Source organism: Crocodylus porosus, unplaced genomic scaffold (genome assembly GCF_001723895.1).
Source record: "Crocodylus porosus isolate Cpor-Errol unplaced genomic scaffold, CroPor_comp1, whole genome shotgun sequence".
Taxonomy (NCBI): Eukaryota; Metazoa; Chordata; order Crocodylia; family Crocodylidae; genus Crocodylus; species Crocodylus porosus.
The window spans coordinates 16,573,767-16,598,639 of record NW_017728950.1 but is presented as its reverse complement, the minus strand read 5'-3'; the positions used below and the strand labels follow the sequence as shown (position 1 = coordinate 16,598,639).

The window sequence follows — 24,873 nt, the reverse complement described above, 5'->3', positions numbered from 1 at the left end:
AGTGCTAACCAACGTAGCACTGCCGAGCCTATAAGGGTGCTGCAGGTTTTTCCTCCCAAGGTGGAGAACCTTGCAGTTTTCGGTGTTAAACACCACAGAATATTGTGATCCTTTATGAATCAAGACAGGCAGATCTAGAGTTTTGAAAAGTGGGGTGCAGATGGTGTTGTGCATCACTGTATATAACATAACATGTTTTTCTTCAGGTAAAAAGAAACTAGAAGCTTTACTAATATGCTAAGGACTTACAGTTATGTTATTCAGTTTAAGATTGAAGCAAAAATAGATATTACTTTATTGGAATGTGCATTTATTTGCTATATATAGTGTGCTATATTATGTATTAAAACCACAATAAACTAGGCAAAAATACTCAGAAGTTATTGTTTCTTTAGTCCTGTAGTCATTAGAATTAAATGTACACCATTCCGATTCATAAAACAAAATCTACCCTCCTTGAGCATCTTGACAGTGCATCCAATGTTTCACTGAAAGTTATTTCTACACCTGAGTTAATGTTCACCCGAGTTAAACTTTCCACATCTGAGTTAATGTTTCTAGCCAGCTGTGGAGATTCTGCTTATGTTTGCTTTTTAGCTCTTTTTTTTGTGATTGCCAAAGTTTGAACCTTTGCGATATATTCTGACTCTCTCCTGCCATATCTTGATTATTCTTGATGTTATTAGTCAGGAGGTGTTATTTATTTTCTACCGCAGCCATGCAACAACAATCTACATATGGATTTACTGGTTCACAGTCTCTATCGAATCTCTTCCTAACGACACCTGAGATTAAAGACAATTATGGAAGCACAGTTTGCTTTGGGTTAATCACTTTTCTTTATTTTCTTTTTACATTTAACCAACTCACAGTTAAACACACTGTGGTTATTGTATGCTTTTTGGGTGTATCTTAACTTTTGACTTTGTAAATCTTCAGTTGGCTCACTCCACTGTTACATAATATACAGTATAAATTAACTGAAACTTAACAGTTAAAATAAATAATAAAAATTATTCATTCCTTTTCTTTTCTTTGTACAGGACACACTGTCTCCAGGAGAGATCTTATCTTACCAGATTTCTCCAGGTAGTTCTGCTTCTTCATGGTGATGGAGTAACCGTCACTCAGTCTCTCTCAATCATGAAGTTCTCTAAAACTCTGATTAACTTTACAAAATGTCCCAACACAAACAATAAAACAATAAACACTCTTTTGTGTATATCCTGGAAGGTAACTGCCCTCTTTTATCTCACTGCTGCCTCAGCTGACATTCCCACACCACTCCGAGCCTCTTCCTGGAGATGAAACTTCTTCTCCATCCACTCCCGGCTCAATGTGGCTCAGTCAAGCTACTTATTGCTCGTAGGATTGGTCTTCAGGTGTCTTTTTCACCCCTGCAGGCTTCTTTCCATCCTCTTTTTTTTATCCCTGGAGACTGGGTAAACACGCTGCCGCGCCCTCCTCTCAGCCATACTATCTTAAAGAGACACCTGCTCCGGAAGTGGTGTTCTTTCTTCACCGCTTCTGTCACTCCCTTGTTCTTGATCCCGCCGGCATTAGTCAACATTTCTTCACACTGGCATTAAAAACAGTCTGCAGGGGGGTGAAATAGGAATTAGTTACATTACCAAGAGCAACTAGAAAATAACAGAACTGCTGAAGAAAGAATAGCTTAATTACAGGAACATTAAAACTTCCTTAAAAGGTTCCTTAGCACCTATGGAAGGAAGAGTTTGGAAGGAATCAGGCAGCTTATTATAAGCCATGAAGTCAACCAAGTCCCTCACTGCTGCTTAACTAGAAATGCTGCTGCTGTGCCAGGAAGTTGCTTTTAAACTTTGGGTGGACCAGGAATTAAAGGGGGCGTGACTGCACCAATACACCTGCCCTGGATCTGCCGCTCAACAGAGGAATAGAAGTGACTCGCAAATACCATACAATGAATAGCTACTGAGCATTCACAGTGCTTTATATTCTCTAAGGGCTACATCCTAACTTTGCAGCCCAATGGCCCTGTCCCAAGAGCTGCCTGAAGGAAAAACCCCATGCTGCCATGGGGTGAGGCAAGGAGCAACACCTATTGCTCACTCCCACTCACTGCAAAGCACACCTATTGCTCACTCCCACTCACGCTGAAGCCCAGAAATCAGGTAGTCCACTAGTTTGGCCCAGCCCCAAGTATATGCTGCCAGGGATGCCTGAGAAAGAGCCTGAACAGGTCTTTGGGCGTGTGCTTAGGGCTGTGCTCTTTGGCTATGCTGCTTTGGTGCATTCTGGGCAGGACTGTTTCTCAACAGTGCTCTCAGGCTCCCTGCGGAGGCAGTGTAGACATGCCCAATTATTTCCTCCCCTGTGAACCCCCCTGAATCAGGGGACGAGGGGGGTTACCCCATTTCATGGAGCTGCTTACACCCCATTTCTTCCACCCCATGTCCCCAGGGAGCTGCTCTAGCAGTCACATAAAGAGGAGTAGCCAGGTCTGTGCCAACCCCCTGCCTGGCCACCTCCTTGCTTAAGGGGGTGGTATTAGGAGATTAGCCCTGATTCTTCCCACACAATAGCTAGTCTGACACTGTGGGAGGTAGTCAGCCATGTTAGTCTGAAGTCAGTCAGAAGGGAGTGTACGCACCCTTATAGACTAACTGAATAAAATAGGCTCATCATTAGATTCTGTAAAAGGATGTACAGAAAGCAGAGTATAAAGAAAGAGAAATTAGAATACAAAAGACAAAGCATGGGAGAGAGCAAGATAGGAGGGAGCTGGGGCAGTGCTAGGAAAAAAAAGCAAGTGAGCAGTAAACCGGTAGGAACAAAGGAGGTGAAAAAAGCTAATCCAGGTAATGAGATAAGAATCTATAACCCTGCTTAAACTGTACTTTACACAGTTCAATTTGTGGATGATTTCTCATCCTGCAATTTCACATTCAAACTGGTTTTTTTTTTCATTTTACTCTGACCCTGAACAAAGCAGACTTTGCTGCCTAAAGAAATGAGTTGGCTCTTATTGCTTACCCCCCACCACCTCACAATGCTGACCTTGATCCACTCCACTATCGTACCTCTTGCAGATGCCACATTGAGCAATGGGATTCAGAAGACCCGGTGCCACGCTCAGAACTTCTCAAGAAGGTTGCTGGGATCCAGGGCTTGTACTGTCTCCTGACAGAGAAGATAGATGCTGAAGTCTTGGATGCAGCTGGTATGAAAGTGGATATTTTGGAGGTACTTTAGTACTGCTGGGCTGGAAGAACCAGCAGAAAGTAAGATGTCCTCCACTTCCCTAGCCCCCAAATCTCACAGTCATAGGTCGGTATGCTAGCCTGCTGCCACTTTTTTAATACCCTTCTTTAGGCCTCTGAGACAGAAGCCCACACAGCAAAGTCAAATAGAATATGGACAAAAGGCTTGCTAAATAGGTCATTATCACCCATGAAGTGCAAGGGTTAGCAAATATCCGGAAGATTATAATGGATTCTGAAGTCACTGAGGGAAATGGGATTCACACACTGATGTTCACCCTGCACGTGACAAGAAGGGAAGGGGAGAAAGTATCCATCTGCAGAGCATCGAGCAGACAGAGGGTATGGGATTAGTGACAGTTCAGTACTGGACATTTCCAGAAAGAGCAATTGAAAGTAGCTAGGTATGTGCCATCGCCTATCAGTCCTGATCCCCATCAGCATAAAGCAGCCCCTGTTTAGGTGAGGCTTTCAGTATGTGAGTTATGACAGCTTGTTTTCTCTGCAAATGACAGGGCCCAGTCTGAAAGTGGTTAGCACTATGTCCGTGGGATATGACCACATTTCTCTGCAGGAACTGAAGAAGAGGTAAGGAAAGCTGCTGCCTTTAACCACAAGGTCTACAAATGCAGGAAACCCTTCCCCTTTCTCCTTAAGGGCTGAAGAATGGGGATACTGTAAAAGCTGTGTCTCTTGCCAGGCAATGGAGCTCCCAGCTGCTGTAATGGAGCTCGAGGCAAGGTCTGCACAATAAACTTACTGCTGCCAGGCTCATACAACTTTGGGTAGGCTAATTAGCCATGCTGAGTGACTGTGCCAGTTAGCCCACACCCACACTAGCCCATTTCTAGCTCTGTGCAGATGGGGCTATATAGCTAGAGACCAGCTGGCACATAGCACTACCATGTGTTGGAGGTCACAGCTGGCTACTGGGGAAGGTGAGTTTACAGCATAGGTGTAGCCCTGTTCTCTCTGCATTGTGAGAAGCATTGTGTGCCCCTGGGGAAGAAAAAGGATATAGCAGAGATCTGAGAAGCTTTAGCCAGCACTAGCTTCTTCCATGGGCAAATCCAGGACTTCATAAAAGGAGGCATAGGAGCAGTGACCCACACTGCAGGGGTGGCTACACTCCCACATGCAGCTCCCTCACCTCACTGTGATGGACAGGCCACATTGCAGGAGGAGCGGCCAGAGTTTGTTTTTGGTCTTTTTTAAGTCCCTGAATCAGGTAAGAATCCCACCCCTGCAGCTCTTGGCACCCCTTCCTTTTCCTCTGTGCTCAGCTGCATTCCCACCCCGCTCACCCGCCCAGCTACTGCAACTATCCCCAGCTGACTCGGGGTTGGGAGGAGAGGGGGATGCTGTACCCCATCTGGGCTGTGCAGGAAGCCAGGCTCAGGCAGGGACAACAGCAGCAGTAGCAGCACCAGCAGGTGAGTTCACCCTCCCCAACTCTGCTCTTGGGCTGGCAGGGAGCACCATGGGGGACAGGGCAATGGCAGGTGGCGAAAAGGATTAATATGGGAAGGGATGTGCCACTGAGCATGGAGGGGAAGAGCAGGAGAGGGAATTCTTACCTGATCCTGGATTTAAAAGTTCCTGTCTGCTGCTTCCACAGTGCGGTCTGAAATGGGTGTGTGACCATGCTACTGCACCTGCCTCTGGATCTGTCCCTGACTTCATTCACTGCCATAACCACCCTTTTTGACAGCCCTACCAGGGCAGCCAAGGAGAAGATGAGCTTTGAGACTATATTCTGCTCATGCTTAAGTCTATTTATGTCCATAATAGGTGGAATAGGATAGTCTTCAGGTGGAGATGGTCCAGGGATAGCTTTAGTTCAGTCACTCGTGCATTGTGGAAACCCTGCTAATGATGCATCTGAATATTTTTGTCTTGATACAGAGGAATCAGATTAGGATACACTCCGGATGTCTTGACAGAAGCAGTTGCTGAACTCACAGTCGCACTTCTTCTGGCAACATCTCGTCGACTGTTAGAGGCTGCGGAGAAAGCTAAGACGTAATTTTTTTTAAACCTTTCTCTATTCTAGCCAGCAAAAACTGTTTAGGGTGAGTCCACTGGTAGACAGTGAGAAACTAATGTGCTGTTGAATAAACGAGTAAGAAAAAAAAATGTAGATTTGAAGAAGTGCTTGAGGAAGATGTTATCGTGTCAACGGGCAGGAGATGAGAGTTCCCCTCCCTTGCACTGAACAAGACACACAGTCTAAGAAAAAACACAAGATGAATGAGAAGTAAAGGAAAGCAAAAGCCAGCTCCTTGCCCCATCTCTGCCAAAAAGAAATCCAGTGTCATAGACTTATGAAAAACCTGAGTGTGTCAATAAAGAAGTGAAAGGATAAATCAAAATAGTGCATTTGACCTTTCAAAAAGCCTTTGCTGACGTCCTTCACAAGAAGTGACTAATTTAGGCCCTCTCTACACACGTAGATGAAGGCATGATGGGATCTAATGTGTGATCCGACACAGTCGCACTTCCTGGCACACCACATGTATGAGAAGGGGCGAACTCCCTCCCAGCGGGAGTTAACACAAATGGATCATTAGTGAAACAAACACACATACCCAGGGGGTCTTTTGCCAGACGCCAAGAGAGTTTTCAGATGGGGTTATGCCACCGCTTGCCTGCTCTCTCCCTCTTGGTCAGTGTCACTCCAGCACTTCCAGCCTCTTGTCCAAACAGTCTCTCTGATCAGTTCCTCCGCACATGCTCTCATGGATGCAGGGAGAATGCCTGGCTCAGGCCTCCACCTCCAGCCCCACAAGCTCTTGTCTCCTCTGCTTACCTCTCCCGTATCCGCTCAGTTCCTGTGGAGCCAGCCAGTTATTGTCATCAACTGGTTCAGTCTTGCAGAACAAGCTTGCAATCACTTGCTTACTGCCTGTGGCTGCGCAACAGCCCCAGAGGCATGTGGCCTGTGGGCAGCCTGCTACAACGTGACTGTGGAATTGTGCATTAGATCCCATCATACCTTATTGCTGGTGCAGAAGCAGCCTTTGCATCCCGGGTTCCCCCTGCAGTAGCAAGACACAAGCCCCCACAGCTGCGAGTCCCACACACTCCAGTTGAGGGGCTCCCAGCCATGAGGACACCCCACGCACCCCCAGGGCTGGAGGATCCATGCTGAGGTGATCTCCCCACCTGGGGGTGCGTGAAGCCCCCAGACCTTGGGAATCACATCTGTCATGACTCCTAGGGTTTGGGGGTTTTTCACTGGGCATGGTACACCCCTGTGCCTGGGAGCCCCAGCAGCCAGCATGGCTCCCAGCAGCAGGAGAGAGCCTGTTACACACTTAAACTAAAGCTCAATAGCAAGCAGCTATAAAGTTAGTATACATTTTTGAGGTCTAACTTTATAGCTGGTTGGAGCTTTTCATTGTGTGGTCCCTACTTTGCATATATAGCTCGACTCCAAGTAATAACCAGATAATTGTGCAATGCCTGTGACGTGTAGAGGGGGCCTAAAAAAATGAAGTAGTCTTGGGTTAAAAGGCAAACCACTGATTGGGATTAGTAACTGGCAAGGAGACAGAAAAGCAAAAATAAAAGGATTTTATACTTTTCATTGTTGTGTAACAATAACAACAGATTTTGTTGAGAACAAACATTTGATTTATTTATTTGATCTGGAGGGTGACTACAGGCAGTAAAGTGGCAACCGCTGGAAATGATATACAATGACTTATGAGCAGGGAACCTGGTTTTCTCTGTTTAGCAATCATAAATTCTCTGATTTAAGAAAAAATCCCAAATTCTCTGATTTAAAAACCCAAACCACACATTTTTCCACAATTAAAATGAAATGCCACAATATATATAGGTATCAGTTGAACACAATGTGTTATTTATATAGAGAGAATTTTAAAACAATTTGAAAGCCTACCAGTGCCTCAATCATCATAATAAAATAAATCCTAAATACCTATATATTTTGGTGTTTGATTTTGGGTTTTTTATGATAGAAAATCAGAGCTGGATATGCCGGTGCCCTGCCCCTGCCCATGCCATTGCCCCTCACTCCCAAGTGACAGCCCCCCCAGCCCTGCAGATGCCCCTCACTCCTAACCCACAGTCTCTTGAGCGTGCCGGTACCCCTCACTCCCCACCCACAGACCCTCATTCCTCCAGCCCTACTGCAGCGCCCCCATCCACCCTGGTGCCTCTCACTCCTCAACCCTTTAAGAAGAGAAAATCCAGGTTTTTCCATGGTGAATGGAAAACTCAGATCCCTGCTTATGACAGTCTGGAGAACAGTGAGTAAACTTCAAAAGGACCTAACCAAGGCAGGCAAATAGGCCACAGATTAAATTCAAATTAATACATCAAAGGAGAAATAGTTTGGACTTCTTGCACATCTAACCGGGTTTCATTAGCTATACCCACTCAGGCTATTGACCTTGACATGATTGCAAACAGGATGTGAGGGCTGATGGCTGGTTCTCCAGCTTGTACCATGTCAGTCCGCTGTCTCAGTCCCACCTCCTCTTGGTCCCTCTGCCATGCTTTGCAGACCTCCAGGGCTCTGCTCCAGCAAAATCCCTGTCCCAGCAGACTGTCTGGCACCCTGCTGAGAGTCGTTCACCACTGGGCTCTCCAACTGGAAACTTGACTCCTTGCTTGGTCAGACTGCACTGACTTTTACTTCCCACTCACCTGCTATTATAAGGCACCTATACATGAGCATCAAATCTGCTCCAGTGCGTTATAATTACAGCACACTGGAGCAAGCTTGATTGAGTCTGCTGGAGCGTGATAATTACCACGTTCCAGCAGACTCCAGCATCTCATGTATCAGCATGCCCATGCTAAAAAATGGTGGCAGGGGCATTTTAACTAAAGCTCATTTGATGAACTTTAGTTAAAGCACCCCACCACCATTTTTACACGTTGAGACACTCCAGGCACTTTAATTAAAGTGACTCTCAGAGCCCCTCTAATTAAAGCACCCCCCCCTACACACACACACACACACACTGTCCCGGAGCACATGTATAAACTCCCATAGTCCTTAGGATGGATGTAGCTGAAAGTGGATGTGCTGTTGCCTGAAGGGGCCACCCACCTGGTGCTACTACAGCATCCAAGAGATGGAGAAGGAGAACCAATTACAGAATGTAAAATACCATCGTACCAAAATTAGTCCTGGTTAAGGCCTTACCTGAATTCTGCACTCAGTTCATGTAAGGAAGCCTATACCAGAATTAAGGGGGTGGTGCAGATTGGAGAACAACAACAATTAGGACAATGGGTTCTGAAGACTGAGGAAAGGCTGTCAGCTTTCCTCTGAGGGAGACAAATAAAAGGAGATACCAACAATGACATATAATCAGGGATCTGGATTTTCCATTTCCTGTGGAAAAACTGGCAATACAGCTAGGCAGCATGGTGGAGACACAGCTGCCTGCAGGTAAGTCTGTGCAGGGGGAGGGGTATAAGCAATGCAACTGAGAGCAGAGAGGGCATAGGCAACATGTGGAGGGGCACAGTGGGGGGCACCACTTCTGGGGTGATTGAGGCAGTGGCAGCAGCTGCTTGTGACAAACCTGTTCAGTGAGGGAGGGAGTGGGGCACAGTTGGCAGCTGGGGCCAGAGGCACTGCCCAGCCAAGGGGGTGCGCAGTGCCTGAGTCCAGGGCCGGGGTCGGGGCCGGGGCCTGGGCTGGAGCAAGTGGGAATGCACAGCTTTAACCCTGCATGTGACTGCCAGCGATGGAAGCCGCTTGCCCAGGCGGACAGACAGGGGCCTGAGTGAGGGGTTTATGCTACGACCTGGCAGTCAAGCCTTTGTGGCCCTGTGGTTGGGAATCTCTGCTATAAAATGATTAACCTGAGCTAAACAGGAACAGTCTCCACTTTCCAAAGTGCTAGTGTTGTACAACATCTAACATGCACCTGAAGTAGCTTCACATGTCATTCTTAAGCGGTGGCTGGGGGACCTGGAAACCGCTCTGGATGTGTGGACATGGCCTGACAGACAGCACTGTGGGAATTCTCGGACTGGGAAGAATAGGTGAGTTGCAATATCCCCAGAGACATTTCTGTACAGCTTTCATATAAAACCGGCCAAAAATTTTTGCATTTTGATACTTTGGTGAAAAAACAAATTGACAAAAAAAAAAAAGACAAAACACAACAACATGAATTAGAGCTTGTCAAAACTGGTTCAATGAATCTGGCTCTATCACTGTGATGGATAATGACTCCCCCCATTCCCCCCCTCCCTCCCACCTAGCAAACCTGCTCAGAGCATAGGCTGAGGGGTAGGTATGTGGCAACTTGCCCTGAATACTAGGCCACGGGGGCTGTCCTGAGACCCAAGTGGCCTCGGAGATGCCAATAGGCTCAGGAGGCTGGATACCTATTTCTCCCATCAGGCACAACAGCCCCTCCTTTACTGACTGATCATTTGAAGAAAACTCGTCCAGTGAAATCTCTGAGCTTCCCATTCCCAATAGACCTGCCCTTCTGCGGAAGAGCGGATCAGAAGTGCAGATGAGCACAGAAGAGAAGGAACTCAGGGTTATAAATTCTGCTTTACAGGGGTTGCTGTTGCGACACGTTTAAAGCCATTTGGAGTCAAGAGATTCCTCTACACTGACATGAGTGCCAGGCCTGAAGTGGCAACCAGCATCCCAGCAGACTTTGGTAAGGTGGAAAGGTGCTGTGGCCCAGAACACGCTCAGGCAGTGGAAAGTACAGGCTACAGCAGCCCATCCCAATGAAAGCTCTAAGCCAGGGATGGGCAAAATACAGCCCACAGGCCAGATCCGGCCCGCCAAGGGATTTTGTCTATCACGCAGCAGGTCCCTCAGTCCCACCCAGCCTAGGTGCTGGGAGCAGCATGGGCCATGCCGCATGCAGCAGATCCTGCCACACGCGCAGCGGGGCTGAGGCAGTGCAGCACCCGGATTCCATTTCCCAGCAGCTCTGCTAGACCCAGGCACCTGGGGCTGTCCACCTGCATCCACATCCTCTGAGATGAGAGTTTTCTCCCATTCAACATGGGGGCAAATCCAAGACCCTCATCTTGGATTTGAGTACCAGGCAGGGGGTAGGCAACTACTGCAGCTCCAGCTCCAGCTCCGGCTCTGGCTCCGGCTCTGGCTCTGTCCCAGACTTGGGGTTGGAGTCAGAGCTGCAGATTTCTTTTTCTTATTTTGAGCTCCCACCCCCAGGCAGTGACTGCACATGAAATTATAAGCAAAAGGCGCATATGCTTAATGCAAGCAGCACATGCTTCCTGTAGAAGAGCCTGTGGAATGAAAGAGCTGAGAAAAGCTGCATTATGCCAAACTACATAGCTTTATTTGGGGAAATTGTTAACATGTGCATACAAGAAGTTTAAATGAGCCAGCATTAGGGAACAAATTGTCTAATATTTGTGGATTCAGGTCAGCTCAGTGCCAAGAAAAATCTGAGGCTTTGTCCAACATTATATGTGGTTTTGTTTGAAATCTCTGGAGGTTCTCTGTTTTGTTCTTCACAGTGACCATGGATGAGCTGGCAAGGCTTTCGGACTTCATTGTTGTGTGTTGTGCTTTAACTCCTGAAACCCAGGGTATCTGCAGCAAAAGTCTTTTCTCCCAAATGAAAGATACTGCCATATTTGTCAACACCAGCAGGTGAGAGAGGCTGGGAGAGAAAATAAATGTTTTCCAGCCAGTACTCAGCAAGATAAACACAGAGATGTCACACTGGAGAACATACACTCCTGACACAAATCCTTACATGATCAGAGAGGGAGATAAGATTTATACTCCTGGCTCTAATGACATCCCAGCTCAATAATATCAAATCAACTTTAACGCAATTATTAAAAATAAAAGGCTTACGCTGGTGTAATCTGACAACATGCTGATGGCAAGGGAAGAGATGCATCACGATAAAGGAAAATCCCATCAATAGGATTCAGTCTCATTAGATAAGCTGATCCCACACATAATACAGTATGATTCATGCCAGAGAACAGTACTGTAAGCCCTCGGCCTCAGAGTTTATTATAAAGCTGCCTTCAAGTCTATCCAATCCTGTTGTTAAAACCTTCACCAGATAACTAAGGCTCTTAGCTGCTAGAGCAGCAACACACAGAAGATGCCCAGGAACTGATTGATACTTTGTTCTTCTGTTCCCAACAGGGGTGGCGTAGTGAACCAGGATGACCTGTACCAGGCATTGGTCAATGGTCAGATTGCAGCTGCTGGTCTGGATGTCACAGAGCCTGAGCCTCTGCCTATAGATCATCCTCTTTTTAAACTTAAAAACTGTGGTGAGTGTGTGTTGAAAGCAGCTCCTGTCTTCTGAAGAGCAGCAGCTGAAAAGGTGGTTTGGGAATTACAAGCTTTGGCCTTGTTTCTACAACACACAGTTTTTACAAAAGCTGCTTGGAGAATGTGCAGTGAAATAATATCCACTGGAAAAAGCCTTTCTGTTGAAATTAAACACTTTCAGGGAATGTGTTTATTTTGAGAGAATTTCTGATGGGAGAAAAGCCAAATGAATCATATTGCCTTTCTCATTTCATTTTGGTAATGCTGAAACGGTTCATTTTTACATTTATATTCGAATATAATTTATCTTACATTTCTATTAATTTAATATTCACTATTGTGTGCTCTATTTGTAACGCTTTGGCATTATCAAAACAGTTTGATGTTTTTGGACTGGAACATTTCAGTGTTTCCAAGTCAGTATTTTTTCTGGGCTTTTTGTTCTGTGGTACATTTTGAACTTTTGAATTTTCATTTCAATTCAAAATGAAAGGAACTCCAAAATACTGCAATTTCCTATAGAGGAAGTTTTCCTCCAGCTCTAGTCATCACCAGGCATGGGTTTGTCTCAGTGCATTTGCTTCTCCAGTCATATTTGTAGTCTTAAAAATCCTCTTTTGGCAGGTGTCCCTGTTTCCAATGAAGAAATACCGTTGAGATTTGCCCCAGTGCAAACTAGACTAAAAAAACAGTAGATCAGACCCTCAGCAGGTATCAATCTGTATGCCACCCCTGGAGTCAGTAGAGCTATACCAATATATATCACCTGAAGCCATGAACCATTTAATGTGTCCTGAATAACTAGCAGCTTTTCTAAGCCAGGGAATAGGAGCAATCTTGGAAATAAATTTCAGTGCCCAGCAGGGCTGTGCTTGCCTAAAAATCTATAATCAATTCAGTTCATAAAATGTTAAGGTTGTAAGGTTAAATGCACCCCTTTAACTCTGCCCTTTGGTGTGCAGGCATTAAAACAAGCTCAAATGACCTGATTGCATATTAATTCTGAAATGCCCAATGTCATACAGATGGCTTCTACTGCCTCATGTATGTGTGAAGTATCTCAGCATTTTCTCCATTCTTTTTCTATGTACATTAAGTTTGTTGTTATACAGAGTGAGGTCATCAGTATTGCTGTAGGGTCTGAACCTCATCTGAGCTGAACTGCAAGAGCTAGCCTCTGGCCCATAGATAGTCTATGGTAAAGTATGTATTAATTATCTGGCCAGTGTTAGGGTGCTATATTCTGTATTTTTTCTTTTCAGCCAACAGAACTGAGAGACCTTCAGGGGTAAATCAGAGCATGAAACATTTAACTACTAATTCAACTGCAAAATGTGGTGGTTTGTGTGTAGAATTTAGGGGTTTGGCATCTGGACAGCTATGCAGCCCAGAGCCCAGGAACCTGTATAGGCAAGGGAAAGAGGGCATGTTTGACAGTTAGCATAAACAGATCATCACTGACCTGTCTTTAAAGGGGGCTGAACTGTATTTACACTAAACAGGAGGTTATGTCTAAAATGTGTTGACAGGTGTTGTTTCAACCAGAACCGTGTTTGTAGCTGATTGCTACAAATCAGCCCAGACGGGCCGTTATTACCACAGGCTGGCAGATTGGTGGCCAATATGGAATGAGCACAATGGCCAGCAGCCAGATGTCTACATCTGGTTAGCTGTAAATGGTGGCAGCCTCCCTGGCAGCGCCAGAAGCAACATCACATTCTAGTTGGACCATGGAAGACACCTTGCTCTCTCCCCATCTGAGGAGAGAACATCAAGTGGAAGGGCATTTCAGTAAGCAGGTGGGGGAATTAATGTCCCCAAGGTGTCATCTGACACTAGCACTAATAATAAGCATGCACATGCATCACCTCCTTCCTCTTCCTCTCCTTCTAAGCCCCAGAGCAAGGCTGATCTAGGGCCACATGTGTGTGCAACACTCAGCAGAGGGATGTTTTGTGTGTGTGTAGTGCCATCTGCCCCTGCTGTTTGCATGTTCTGCTCTTGCAAGCCAGCAGGGGATTGACATTTTTAAGAATCCAGCAGGATTTGACTAAAACATCATCTTAACTTTGGAAATCCTTTTAAAACCCTGCAGGATTCTTGTAAATTTCAATCCCCTGCCAGCTCACACGAACAGAGCAGGCAGGCAGATCGGAGACAGGTGTGACTTGCATGCAGACATCCCCAAGTCAAAAGGCAGCTGGTAGGTCTCTTCTTAGCCCCACTGTGGCTTAACGGTACCCTTGCCATCCTCAGCTTTTGCAACCTCCAGCAGTCAAGCAACTGGGAGTCCAAAAGGCCTCTGTGAAGAACCCATTTCCACAGCTCCATCACACAGTCTAAGCCTCCTGCCCTTAAGTATGCTAACTCAGCAGCATCCCTTCCTCACAGAGTCCTAAGCAAGGTGCAGGCCCATAGGTGAGCTATACAACAAGAGTATCCAGAATCCATGGGAATCTGTTGCTTTTTTAAGAGGCTCTGGCTGAGGATCAGATTGCAGGATTGTGCAAAGGCTTTCAGAGGACCCCTGCTGTATGAAGACCAGGTGATGAATAGAGGTGATAGGGTAACATTTGGAGGCATCCAGATAGCTCAGGCCCTCAAATTCCTACAGCATAACTCAGTATCAAAGAAGTAACCTCTGAGCTTTGTTTTTTTTTTTCTGTTTCAGTTGTCCTGCCCCATATGGCCAGTGCCACGATCAGTACACGCAATGCCATGGCTGCCTTAGCAGCAAACAACTTGCTGGCAGGTCTCCGGGGTGAAGCAATGGAAAAAGAGGTGCCACTTTGAGAAAAAAACTGCAAGGCTCTCTTCTCACTCACCCTCCTTCTAACACACCACTAACCTATATGAAAACAGCCACTCATTGTCAGGAACCATTTTAACCACAGAGGTCCTGTGACACACTCTGAATGTGGAAGATTTAGCACCTATAGCTGTGTGTTCAGTTATATTATACTTTAAATACAAGCTTTTAGACCCGTTGTAGCGTTAAAGCACCATTGCTTTCTTAATTTAGAGAAAGAATGGGTCAATTCTCATCATCTCTAAGAATGGAAGTGCTTCATGACCATCAGATAGTATTAACCCCTTGTGATTAGCACCCCATCTACCTGCTACCCCCGCTGCCCCCATGTATTACATATGGCTCTATGCCCCTATACAGCTCTTAGTGATGCTGCAGAGCCCAGAGACACATATCCTGACATTAGAAGCGATGTTACTGCTGGTGTTCTGCTCATTGTTGGAGGTGAATGTCACAGACAGATAAGCAATCTTTTTAGAATGTGACCTTTTTTAAGCTAACTTGGCATTTGCTAAGGGGGAGAGGGTTCATTAAAATTATCTGTATTCTTATTGTGCATTATACAATCGACAGGGAAGATCTCTAGTAAATTTGCATTTATAGAATGGGCACATTCCCAGAAATAAAACCTATAACATTTTTATCAACCTTGGCACTTTTTTGTAGTTTCATTTGCTTTGTGAATTCAGGTTATGTTCTCTTTCTTACATAGGAACCTTTAAAAGCTAGTGCACATTAAAGACATGTAAAGACTTCCATTTCCATTGCATTAACAAAGGAGTGTGGCAAACCTCACAGTCCTTGAAGTTCTTAATTAACCGAAAAGGGGAACCTTTACATCTACCTCTCCTACTCTCTCATATTTTTTTAGTGCCTTATGTTACAGCCATTGTGTTAAGAATAGCATGGCTTTCTCTCACCAAAATGAGTGGATTGTTTGGTTCATATAATATGCTTCATTTGCCCCCAACACCATGTGCACTTTTTTCAGTTTCTCAACAGTAGATGATATTCAGCATTGCCTAATTGGAAGCTGCTTGTAAGCCTTTTTTTTTTCTAGGAACTGAGTATAGAGAAACTGAAATGATGTTGTTTGTGGGAGATGTGCACACACATACCTCCCAAGGAACAATTCAACAATAAAAAAGGAACTGGTATACCTTGCATATGGAACATAAGCGAATTGGAAAATAGGTGGAAAGAGTGACATGATGGAAATGGATGTGGAATGCTGACACATACTATTTTGGCATTCAAGTGTGTGCACAAAGTGGATGACACAGCTATGCCTCTACTAGACTTTAAAGCACGCAGAGTCCTTGGGACCTGAAGCCCAGGCTAACTCCTTAGTAATCTTTGTTTTGTAACAGCCCCTGCTGTTTTCTCCCAAGCCTCTCAGGCTTCTCTCATTTTGCCTTTCTTCTTCTCTGCCTGGTCTCAGGAGTCCTTTTTTCCAAGACTGTCTCTTCCACTAAGGCTTTGAAGTCCTTAATTGGCACCGGAAACAGCACAGAGTCTCCAGGTGCTAATGCCTGAATTCAGTGGTATTATGCAAATTGTCTATCATTCTCTTGATGTCCTATTCCCCACTGATAAAGTACACAGGCAGGCTCCCATAAGTGTGCCCCAAAACATGGTTAACTTCTTCCTATCCCATGTACAAGCTAGTCAGGGAAACTGAACCACAAAATATTACTGTAGCTTAAACACATTTAACTCTGGAATATTGCAAACAATACCAATCTATCAAACATGTCTGCAAAATAAGAATGATAATGCTTCTCCACTTAGACGATAGGCTCTTCAAGGTAGGAACTTGATCCCACTATATCCATGTACAGTGCCCAGTAGAACTGAGCCAACATTTTGGATGGATCCTGAAGATGCTCTTGTAACATAGATAGTAATAAAAATGTACAATTGAATAATCATTAGCTGCAGGACCCTTGTGCAGATTGGGATTTTCAACAGAGTTTAAGGGAAATCCCAAAAGGTGCTGACTCCTATCTTAAAATCAGTGGGAGTTTAGGCATCTCAACAGGAATTAGATGCCTAAAATAACTATGGAAATCTGCCCCAAAGAGCTCAGACTCCATTAACACTGAATCAGTTGCCTAAATTCTTCAGCTTCCACTGAACTCTTGCTTGTTTTGCTAACTTGAAGAAGTCCCTACTGACTTCAGCAGAACTGCTCAGGGGAAAAAAGTGGCCAGGATTCAACATTAAGGGGCCTTTGATATCCTTGACAATGAAGGAGCTCCAGGAGGACTTGAGGGCAGAAATGCTATACCAGGGGTAGGCAACGTTTTTTGGCTGAAGTGCCAAAAAACCCACATTGGAAGGTGCCGGAGTGCCAGCATGCCAGAAAAACAAAATGAGGTCAGGGGCCACATGACAGGATGCCCTGCTTGTGCCCCTTGCTCCCAACCCAAAGCCCCTGCCCCCCCAGTCCCACTCATACCCCTGCTGCCCCTGCCCCTCAGGCCTGCTGCCCCTTGTCCCCCAGCCCAGGCTCCGTGGCTATCAGCAGCTACCCAGACCCTGGACCAGCTGCAGTCAGGAGGCTGCAAACAGCTGCTGCCTCCCCGCCCCAGCCCTGGCACTAGCTGCCTTCCAGACCCTGCCCCAGCCTCCAGGGAGGCAGCAGATACCAGCGATGCTCCCCACTGCGCTGCCCTCACACACGCTGCACTCCCAGCCCAGCTGCCCTCCCCTGGGCCCTCCCGAGTGCAGTGTGTGCGACCCAGAGAGGCAGCGCACAGAGGAACTGCACAGGGAAGCTGCCTATTGCTGCAAGCTCTGCACTGCCCAGGTCACACTTCCCCTATGTACACGGGAGCAGCATGGGCAGAACACAGGGTTGATCTCCTCGCTGCTGCCCCCACCTGCAGGGTAAGTGCGTCCAGGGCAACAGGGACCTCCGACCAACAGGCAACTTTCTGCACACACCGCTGTGCCTGCCGTGCCAGGTTTCACATGCTGCTCTGCAAAAGCGGTGGCAAAGACAGCACAGCGGGGAGCATCGCCTGTACCTGCTGCCTCCCTTGAGCCCAAGGCTAGATCTGGGCCTGGGAGGCAGCAGCTGTTTGTAGCCTCCCAGTTGCAGTCGGCCCAGGTTCTGGGTAGCTGCTGATAGCCGAGGAGCTCAGGCTGCTTGCAGCAGGGCTTCCATCCTCCCAGCCGGCTGCTGGGAGCAGCCCAGACAGACTCCATGGGTGTTAGCAGCCACCATGAACCTGGGCCAGCTGCAGCGGGGAGGCGGCAAACAACTGCTGCCTCCCCATCCCAGCCTTGGCTGTCTCCCAGCCCCAGGCTGTAGGAAGACGGCAGGTGCCGGCACTGCACCCAGTGAGGCCAGGGCCGTGGGCAGCATGGGGCTGGGGCCTGGGCCCACTGGCAGTGAGGGGCTGGGGCTGTGGGGCCAGGGCCACCCAGCAGCATGGTGCTAGGGCTGAGGCCCACAGGCAACAGGCCATATCAGCGCCCTGATGGCCCCAGCCCTAACCCCGTGATGTTGGCCACATGCTGCCAGCAGGCCCCAGTCGGCATCACTGCCATTGTAGGCCCCAGCCCAGTGCCAGCACTAGGGTTGGGACCAGGGGCAGAGTTGGGATGGGGCTGGAGCCGCGGACCTGAACGGGCCCTGGCCCCATCCCGGCACTACAGACAGCCCCAACCACATGTTGCTGGCAGGCCTGGCCCCAGCCCTGGCCCTGGCCGGCACCATTGCCGCTGCCAGGGCAGTCAGCAGCACTGGGATGAAGCTGGGGCCCAGGCCTGCGGGCCTGCTTGGGCCCTGGCCCCATCCCTGCGCTGCCAGCGGGTCTGGCCACGTGCTGCCGGTGCGCCTGGCCCTGGCCAGCACCTCCACCACCGCTGCCCGCCCCAGCCCAGCACTACTGCTGGGCCAGGGCCATCTGCAGTGCTGGGATGAGGCTGGGGCCTGGGCCCATGGAGGTGTGCGGCCCCTGGCCCCATCCCGGCACCGCCGGCAGGCCTGGTCCTGGCCATGTGCTGCCAGCGGACCGGGCACTGCCACTGCCTACCCCAGCCCAGCACCACTGCTGGGCCAGGGCCATCTGCAGTACTGGACATGTACGGGCCCTGGCCCCATCTTGGTGCTACAGATGGTGCTGGCCCCAGCCACGTGCTGCTGGCGGGCCTGGCCCCAGCCCTTAAGACTGCCGCTGCTGGCCCCAGCCCAGTGCCGATGCTGGGCCAGGGCCAGGGCCGGGGCCGGGGCTGTGGAGGCCCCAACCCCATCCGGACCATTCTGGCTGTGTGCTGCTGCTGGCCTTGGCCCGAGCTGCCAGCGGGCCTGGCCTCAGCCCTCGCCGCTGGCCCCAGCCCAGTGCCGCTGCCGGGCCCAGGCTGTCGGCAGTGTCAGGATGGGGCTGGGACCTGCACAGGCACCAGCGCTGTTGACAGCCCCAGCAGCCAGCTGGGGCTGGGCTGGGCCCAGGCCCCAGCTGCGGCCACATGCTGCCAGTGGGCCCCGGCCCTGTGCAGGCCCAGCACCACCACCGCCACAGGCCCCAGCCCTGCACAGCCCCAGCCTCAGCCCAGTGCTACGACAGCCCGGCCGCAGCCCCAGCCCCGTGCTTCTGCGGGGCCCAGCTCCGTGCTGCCAGCAGGCCCTGGCCCCAGCTCCATGCTGCCCACAGCCAGGCTCCAGCCCCCTGTTGCCTGTGTCAGATTTCAAAGAGGTGACTCTGCAGTTAACCCTGAAGTTAGGCACCCAGTCAGATTTTCAGTGTGCCTAGGAGCCTAACTTCGGAAACAGCACCTATCTGTATTTTCAAAAGGCTGGGTTTAAGTGACCTCCTCAAAGTCTTCCCAGAGCTGGGACTTAAACACAAGGGGTGTCTATACATGTGCTCAGGGAGGGGCATTTTACTTAGAACAGCTCCCAAGCACCGGTCTAATTTAAGATGCCCTAAGTATCTTGTGTACTCAGCATCCCACACTTCAAAATAGTGGCGGGCGTGCTTTAACTAAAGCTCACTTGATGAACTTTAATTAAAGCATCCCCACAGCCCTTTTGAAATATGGGGGCACTGAATACACGTGGCAGCGAGGCTGCTGGGGTGTTCTAATTAGAACACTCGAGAAGGCTCATTTCAAGTCTCCTGTGACGAGTTCTGATTATAATGTGTCAGAGCAGGCATCCCACGCATACACAGGTACCGAAAGGGCCTGATTTTATTCCACCAATTAGGCCTGTAAATAGATTAGGTGCCTAAATGCAATCCTATTCTACCCTGGTAGATTAATCCTCTGAAAAACAGTTCATGCAAAGGTAAGTGGCCAAAATTTGGAATGGGCTTCCAAGGGAGGCTGTGCTCTCCCCTACCTGGAGGGTCTTTAAGAGAAGGCTGGATAGGCATCTGGCGGGGGTCATCCGACCCCAGCACTCTTTCCTGCCCAGGACAGGGAGTTGGACTTAATGATCTGTTGAGGTCCCCTCCGACCCTAGCATCTATGAATCTATGGGTGGGTCCTCCACCTTGATGCTTTTTTGTGACTCAAACTAAAGGCTAGAGTGTTGTTGTAGCCATAATAGACAACAACAGTCTAAGAAATCGGTGAGAAACAAGGGGGGTTTTTTGGTGGTGACATTATTTTATTGGACCATTGTCTAGTTGGGGGAGAGGTTAGACAAGCTTTTGGGCAGATGCCAATATCCACTTAGATACCTACGAGGCAGAATAGGATTTGCTCCAAGTTGTCCCATGCCCTCTGCTTAGCTACTGAACCACCCAAAGCACGGCCAGAAAAGGAGTACTTTTCTCAACAGCTCAATTGACAGTTCATTATCCAGCCACATTTGAAGCGACCTAAAAACTGATTCTGTACTGGTTTATGCTTTCTGACATACCTTTATACAAATCAGCACATGATTTGGCTCATCACCTTGTGCTACTAAAGGAGCACTTCATCAGTTTTTCCCCCTGGCAAAGGCAGGTTGATAATAATTACCCTATGTTTTAGTGTCTACTGGCAAAGCGACGTATTATTCACTTGCCTTGGCTGCTTTCATCACTTTCCACATATCCTCAGTACATTCAATGCTACTGTTTTATGCCAGGGGTTCCTGGCATATTGCAAGATTCATGCACGCAGCTAGACACATTGCTGAGTGATTGGGGTGGGGGCAATGGAGACATCTAGTGGTTAACTTAGTACATTTAGTAATTCACCTGCTGACAGTTCTGACTTTGGGCTGAAGAAGGGGATGCTTTAAACATAGTTATCTTCTAACCTGTGTTTCTAGGTAATGTAATTCCAGTCTCCATTCCCTGCTTTATTTTGCCCAGTATATTTATCTTGAATGAGCATCTTAAGCCACAAGAAGTCATACCATACCATACCGTACTATACCATACCAATTTGTATCTCTATTTTGTTAGGGCTCTAAACCAGAATCTTATTACAGTTGCTTTCATTATTATGCAGACCTTCTGTTCATTGCACAGGAATGGAATGTGCAAGTTACATGCACAAATGTTTGCAAAAAGGAAATGGGCATTACCATTTGCAACAGATATGTTTGTACAAAACCAACCAGTGAATAGAAAGAATGCCATGTGACTAATCTGACCAATCCCAATTAACTGACATATTCACAAGTAGGCAATAGCAATGTTTGTCAAGAACCACTCTGAAAAAAAATCTATAGAGCCAAAATAATTTTAAAAATAATTGTGTAATAATTCTGAATAATACACACGTCTGCAGAAACTGTAATTCCTTTATAGATATGGAGCCCGCAAACAGAAAGAGAATCCATCAAATAAATTAGCTGGGGGGAGTAATTTGTTTAGTACTGTTGTGAATATATGCTGTCACCTGAAATAATGGTTCAAGGCAGGTGTACATTTAATGATTGTTTTTAGTAGGAATCAGGAAAAGACATATTCTGTACTGAACATTTACATTATGTCAATATATTAAGATGAAGGGGAGAATTTTCATATGGCATAAATCTACATTTCAGATATGCCAGTTTTTTTGAAGGGAAGATAGCCTATTCAGTCCAACTGACTGGTGGACCCATTTACAGTCATTTTATTCTGAAGTGAACCTTCCTGACTGTCTGAGATAATCTCACCAGGGCAATGCTGGCAGCTTTAGGAAATTTGAGAGCCTTCTGAGCATTTTGCAGTTTCACTGGCCCTGAAATGATTAAACATCTCCATTTAATGCTCTCTGAAGTCACACCCTCTTCCAGTCTCCATAGACTATTCCACCATTGCTGCATTGGACAGTGAAGACGAGTGGGATGCCTTTTTGTAGGTGAGGGTGCAGTTTCGACCATAGCTTGTCAGTAGATCTCTCTGCATACAAAGCCAGCTAGTATGCAGAGAGACCACCAAATGTCTGTCAGAAAGGGATGCTGTAGAATCAATGATAGGGGAAAAGATGAAATGAGGTTGGTCTGACTCAGCAAGTTGGGCTTGAATGGTGACAATAAAGTGCACATTCACCTGGGCTCAAGCACCATGGTGATGGCTTTGATTGGTCTTGATTTTGTTTTCTGCATCCTCTTGTGACATGACATCTGCCCTGAGCCAGTCTGCCAAGGTAAATCCAGCTGAAATGCTTTGTCTCCAAAAGTCCTAATACAAGCCCCTTGGACTTTTGGTCAGAAGAGAGGCTTTTCCAACCAGACCTTTCTCTTCTATGCCCTAGCAGGCAAGGGAGGAAAACCCCAACTCTCCTACTTACCTTCAATCAGAGCTGGCCTTAAGGATGGACAACATGTGTAATCACTTAAGGACCTGTATTAACAGGTACTAGCTAACTGTGCAGTAGAGGATCGTGATCCAGACATGCCAGGGGCAGTTGTGGGGAGCAGCTTGGGCCTGAACCAGATGTGCTGGGGAGGACGAAGAGGGGAGGAGCAGAGTGGTCCCAATCAGCATGAGCCAGGGTTGCAAAGGAAGCAGCCCAGCCCTGATCTTGACACATCAAGTCGGGCAGTGCAGGATGGGGTGGGGCAGAGTGGCCCTGATCAGGACACTTATGGGGGCAGGCAGAGCTTGGGGGAGCAGCCCCAATCCAAACGTGCAAAGCAGATGAGGAACAGCCCAGCCCTGATCCAGATGCGGGGAGGGGTTGGGCATGGTGGAACAGCTCCTATCTGGATGCTTGGAGGGGGCCAGGAACAGCCTGACCTGATCCAAACATGCTGGGGGCAGGCAAAGCCCTGACCCCACTGTGCCGCAACAGCCCAGGCAGGGCTGGGGCTGGCCGCATGGAGCTGCCCCTGCTCCTGAACTGCCAATTTTTTTTTTGACCCATAAGGATCCCCACAGGCCAGACCTCATGGCTCCATGGACTGGAGGTTGAGCATCCATGCACTAGGGACTAGGCTACCAATGGAAGCTTCTAGTAGCCCATTGCTCAGTGGCCAACATATTATCCAATAAACTTGCCTCTTCCTACTGCACGCTCCTTCTTAAAGCACTCCAACCCAAGCTGGGAGTCCCCCAGACTTAAGAACCACATGACATGGGCCACAACCTAATCCTAGTGCATCTGCATGGAGCAGATTCACTTCCTAAACCCTAATGAGAATAGGTTATGGTGGTACTGACAACAAGCAGGTGGTAAGGCCATGTAGGGAGAGGGAACAGCATTAAGATGATAAGCCAAAGTGTAGGGGAGTTAGGACTGTGTTGGGGACAAACTATTGGAAGCTATAAGGCTTGGATGTTCAGGCTTGAGCACAGACATGAAAACAAACCTTCAACATTAGCATAGGCCTCCCTCATCCATACACACCCAGCTATCACTGCTGAACACTTAATACCCTTAGGCATGGAGGAGGATTAACAGCAGTCTGCTGGGCCAGGCCAAGACTATGCAGAGCCCCCAGGGAAAGAAACATGGCGGAGCCTCAGGCAGGCTGGGACAGTTTGGCAGGAGAAGGGTTCTCATTAGGGTGAGGGGGGGGGAACCAGGAATGGGAGCGGGGGGGTAATTGTTGCCACAAAGGAAGCAGAGGGGCAAGGAGAATTGGGACTGCAAAGTTCCCAGCAAAGGTGGGAGTTGAGTCACTCTGCTGAATAGAGGATGACATTAAATATATGCTGGGTGGGGTGGGCGGGGTACCGGCAAAACAATGGCCAGTGGCTGTACAGTAGGGTTTGCAGCTACCTACTGCTGTCAGTTTAGATATCACGGTGGTACTCAAGTCACTGAGCACCATCTACTCACCATGATACCAGAGACCTAACAGCGCAGCTGATGCCCAAGGCACCATCAACACATGAGCAGCTTTGACTTGCTGGTTGCTGGTGCTCTTGGCATGGCAGCAGCAGCTATTTTCCTGCTCTTCCCACATAACTTAGCACCAACGCTACTATCCTGGTCTCCCCACCTCAGTTCCGCTACTGAATAAAACTGCAGATTTTCAGGGTGTCTTATTTTTACTGTTTCAAGCAGAGCTGAGCTGAAAGAAGGTGGGATTCTTTCCCCACCAGACATGCCACTGGGTATCCTCCTTTCACCTGCATGCCTGGACATGTACCTTAGGCCTTTCACAAAACATGCCAGACCAGGTGCTGCAATGAGGGCCTGCCTGGTGCCCTCGCCTTCCTAGGGCAGACCCCATTGTAGTGAATGTACAGGAAGTGGAGTTAGTGACTGCACTCGTGGCTTGCTAGGGAGTGCATTAAAGCAGAGGAACAAGGTGGGAGATGGGGAGGTAGTTAACCATGTTAGTCTGAAAACAGGGAGAAGCAGAGGTGGTTCTGGGACTGCCATAGGCAACTGGTAAGGGAGGCATGGCAGGGGGCACGTGCCCTCCCTGAGATTGGCCACCACTGCCAGCTTCTGCAGGTGGTCGCCACTCGCCACTGATGCCGCTCACAACCTGGGCCCCCACCAAGTCTCAGGAAGCACCAGTCACCCACGGGGATTGCAGTGATGCCCCACTTCGAGGGTTGGTCTACTCCAAGTTTAAAACCAGCTGCCTGAGAGCAGCAGCATTTTTTATTCAGGTAGAAACGAGGGAGTCAACTGACAGTGCAGCTCATTACAACCTGCCCGATCCCTTCTAAACTCTTCCGTCCACCAGTGCGAGAGAGGGACCCTCTCTCCTTTCCGATGGCCTACAGGTTGTCGCACTCATCCAGCCGGCCTTTCTTCTGCGGGTCTGCTCCTGGCCCCACAGCCCTGCGGCGCAGACGGCCTCCCTCTCCGGCTACGCGTCCTGACTGAGGTGTGGACGCGGCGAGCAGGGACTCGGGTGGGGAAATCCCTTCCGGCCAAGCAACAGGTGCTAGATCCAGCTCGCCCAGCTGCAAGGGAGCTGCTTTCCGTTGTGATGACAGTCGGGCGCACTTGGCTCCTCTGTTGGTTTTTGCTGCTGTGCCTAAATGAGTGTCTTTTTGTCCGGGATCGAGCACATCTGTGCTACAAGTGACTTGTTTTTGCTTCCACCTGGTAGGCAGGCTCCTTCCCCGGGCAGGGTGCAGGCCCGGAGCCAACGCGCCGCCCCTCCCCCGGGGCGGGCCCGGCCGGGC

The 24,873-nt window shown here is 48.3% G+C and overlaps 1 protein-coding gene across 1 annotated transcript in view; it reads left to right on the top strand.

The window, feature by feature from the left end:
- Positions 1–14,996, top strand: part of LOC109323560 (glyoxylate reductase/hydroxypyruvate reductase-like) — a 37,412-nt gene extending 22,416 nt beyond the window's left edge. The window contains exons 2-9 of the mRNA XM_019555199.1: positions 3,072–3,202; positions 3,758–3,830; positions 5,148–5,264; positions 9,187–9,275; positions 9,806–9,910; positions 10,752–10,887; positions 11,401–11,531; positions 14,204–14,996. Of these exons, the coding sequence (XP_019410744.1) occupies positions 3,072–3,202; positions 3,758–3,830; positions 5,148–5,264; positions 9,187–9,275; positions 9,806–9,910; positions 10,752–10,887; positions 11,401–11,531; positions 14,204–14,325 (904 nt within the window). The 3' untranslated portion in view covers positions 14,326–14,996. The remainder of the gene's footprint in view (positions 1–3,071; positions 3,203–3,757; positions 3,831–5,147; positions 5,265–9,186; positions 9,276–9,805; positions 9,911–10,751; positions 10,888–11,400; positions 11,532–14,203) is intronic.
- Positions 14,997–24,873: the final 9,877 nt, after the last annotated feature.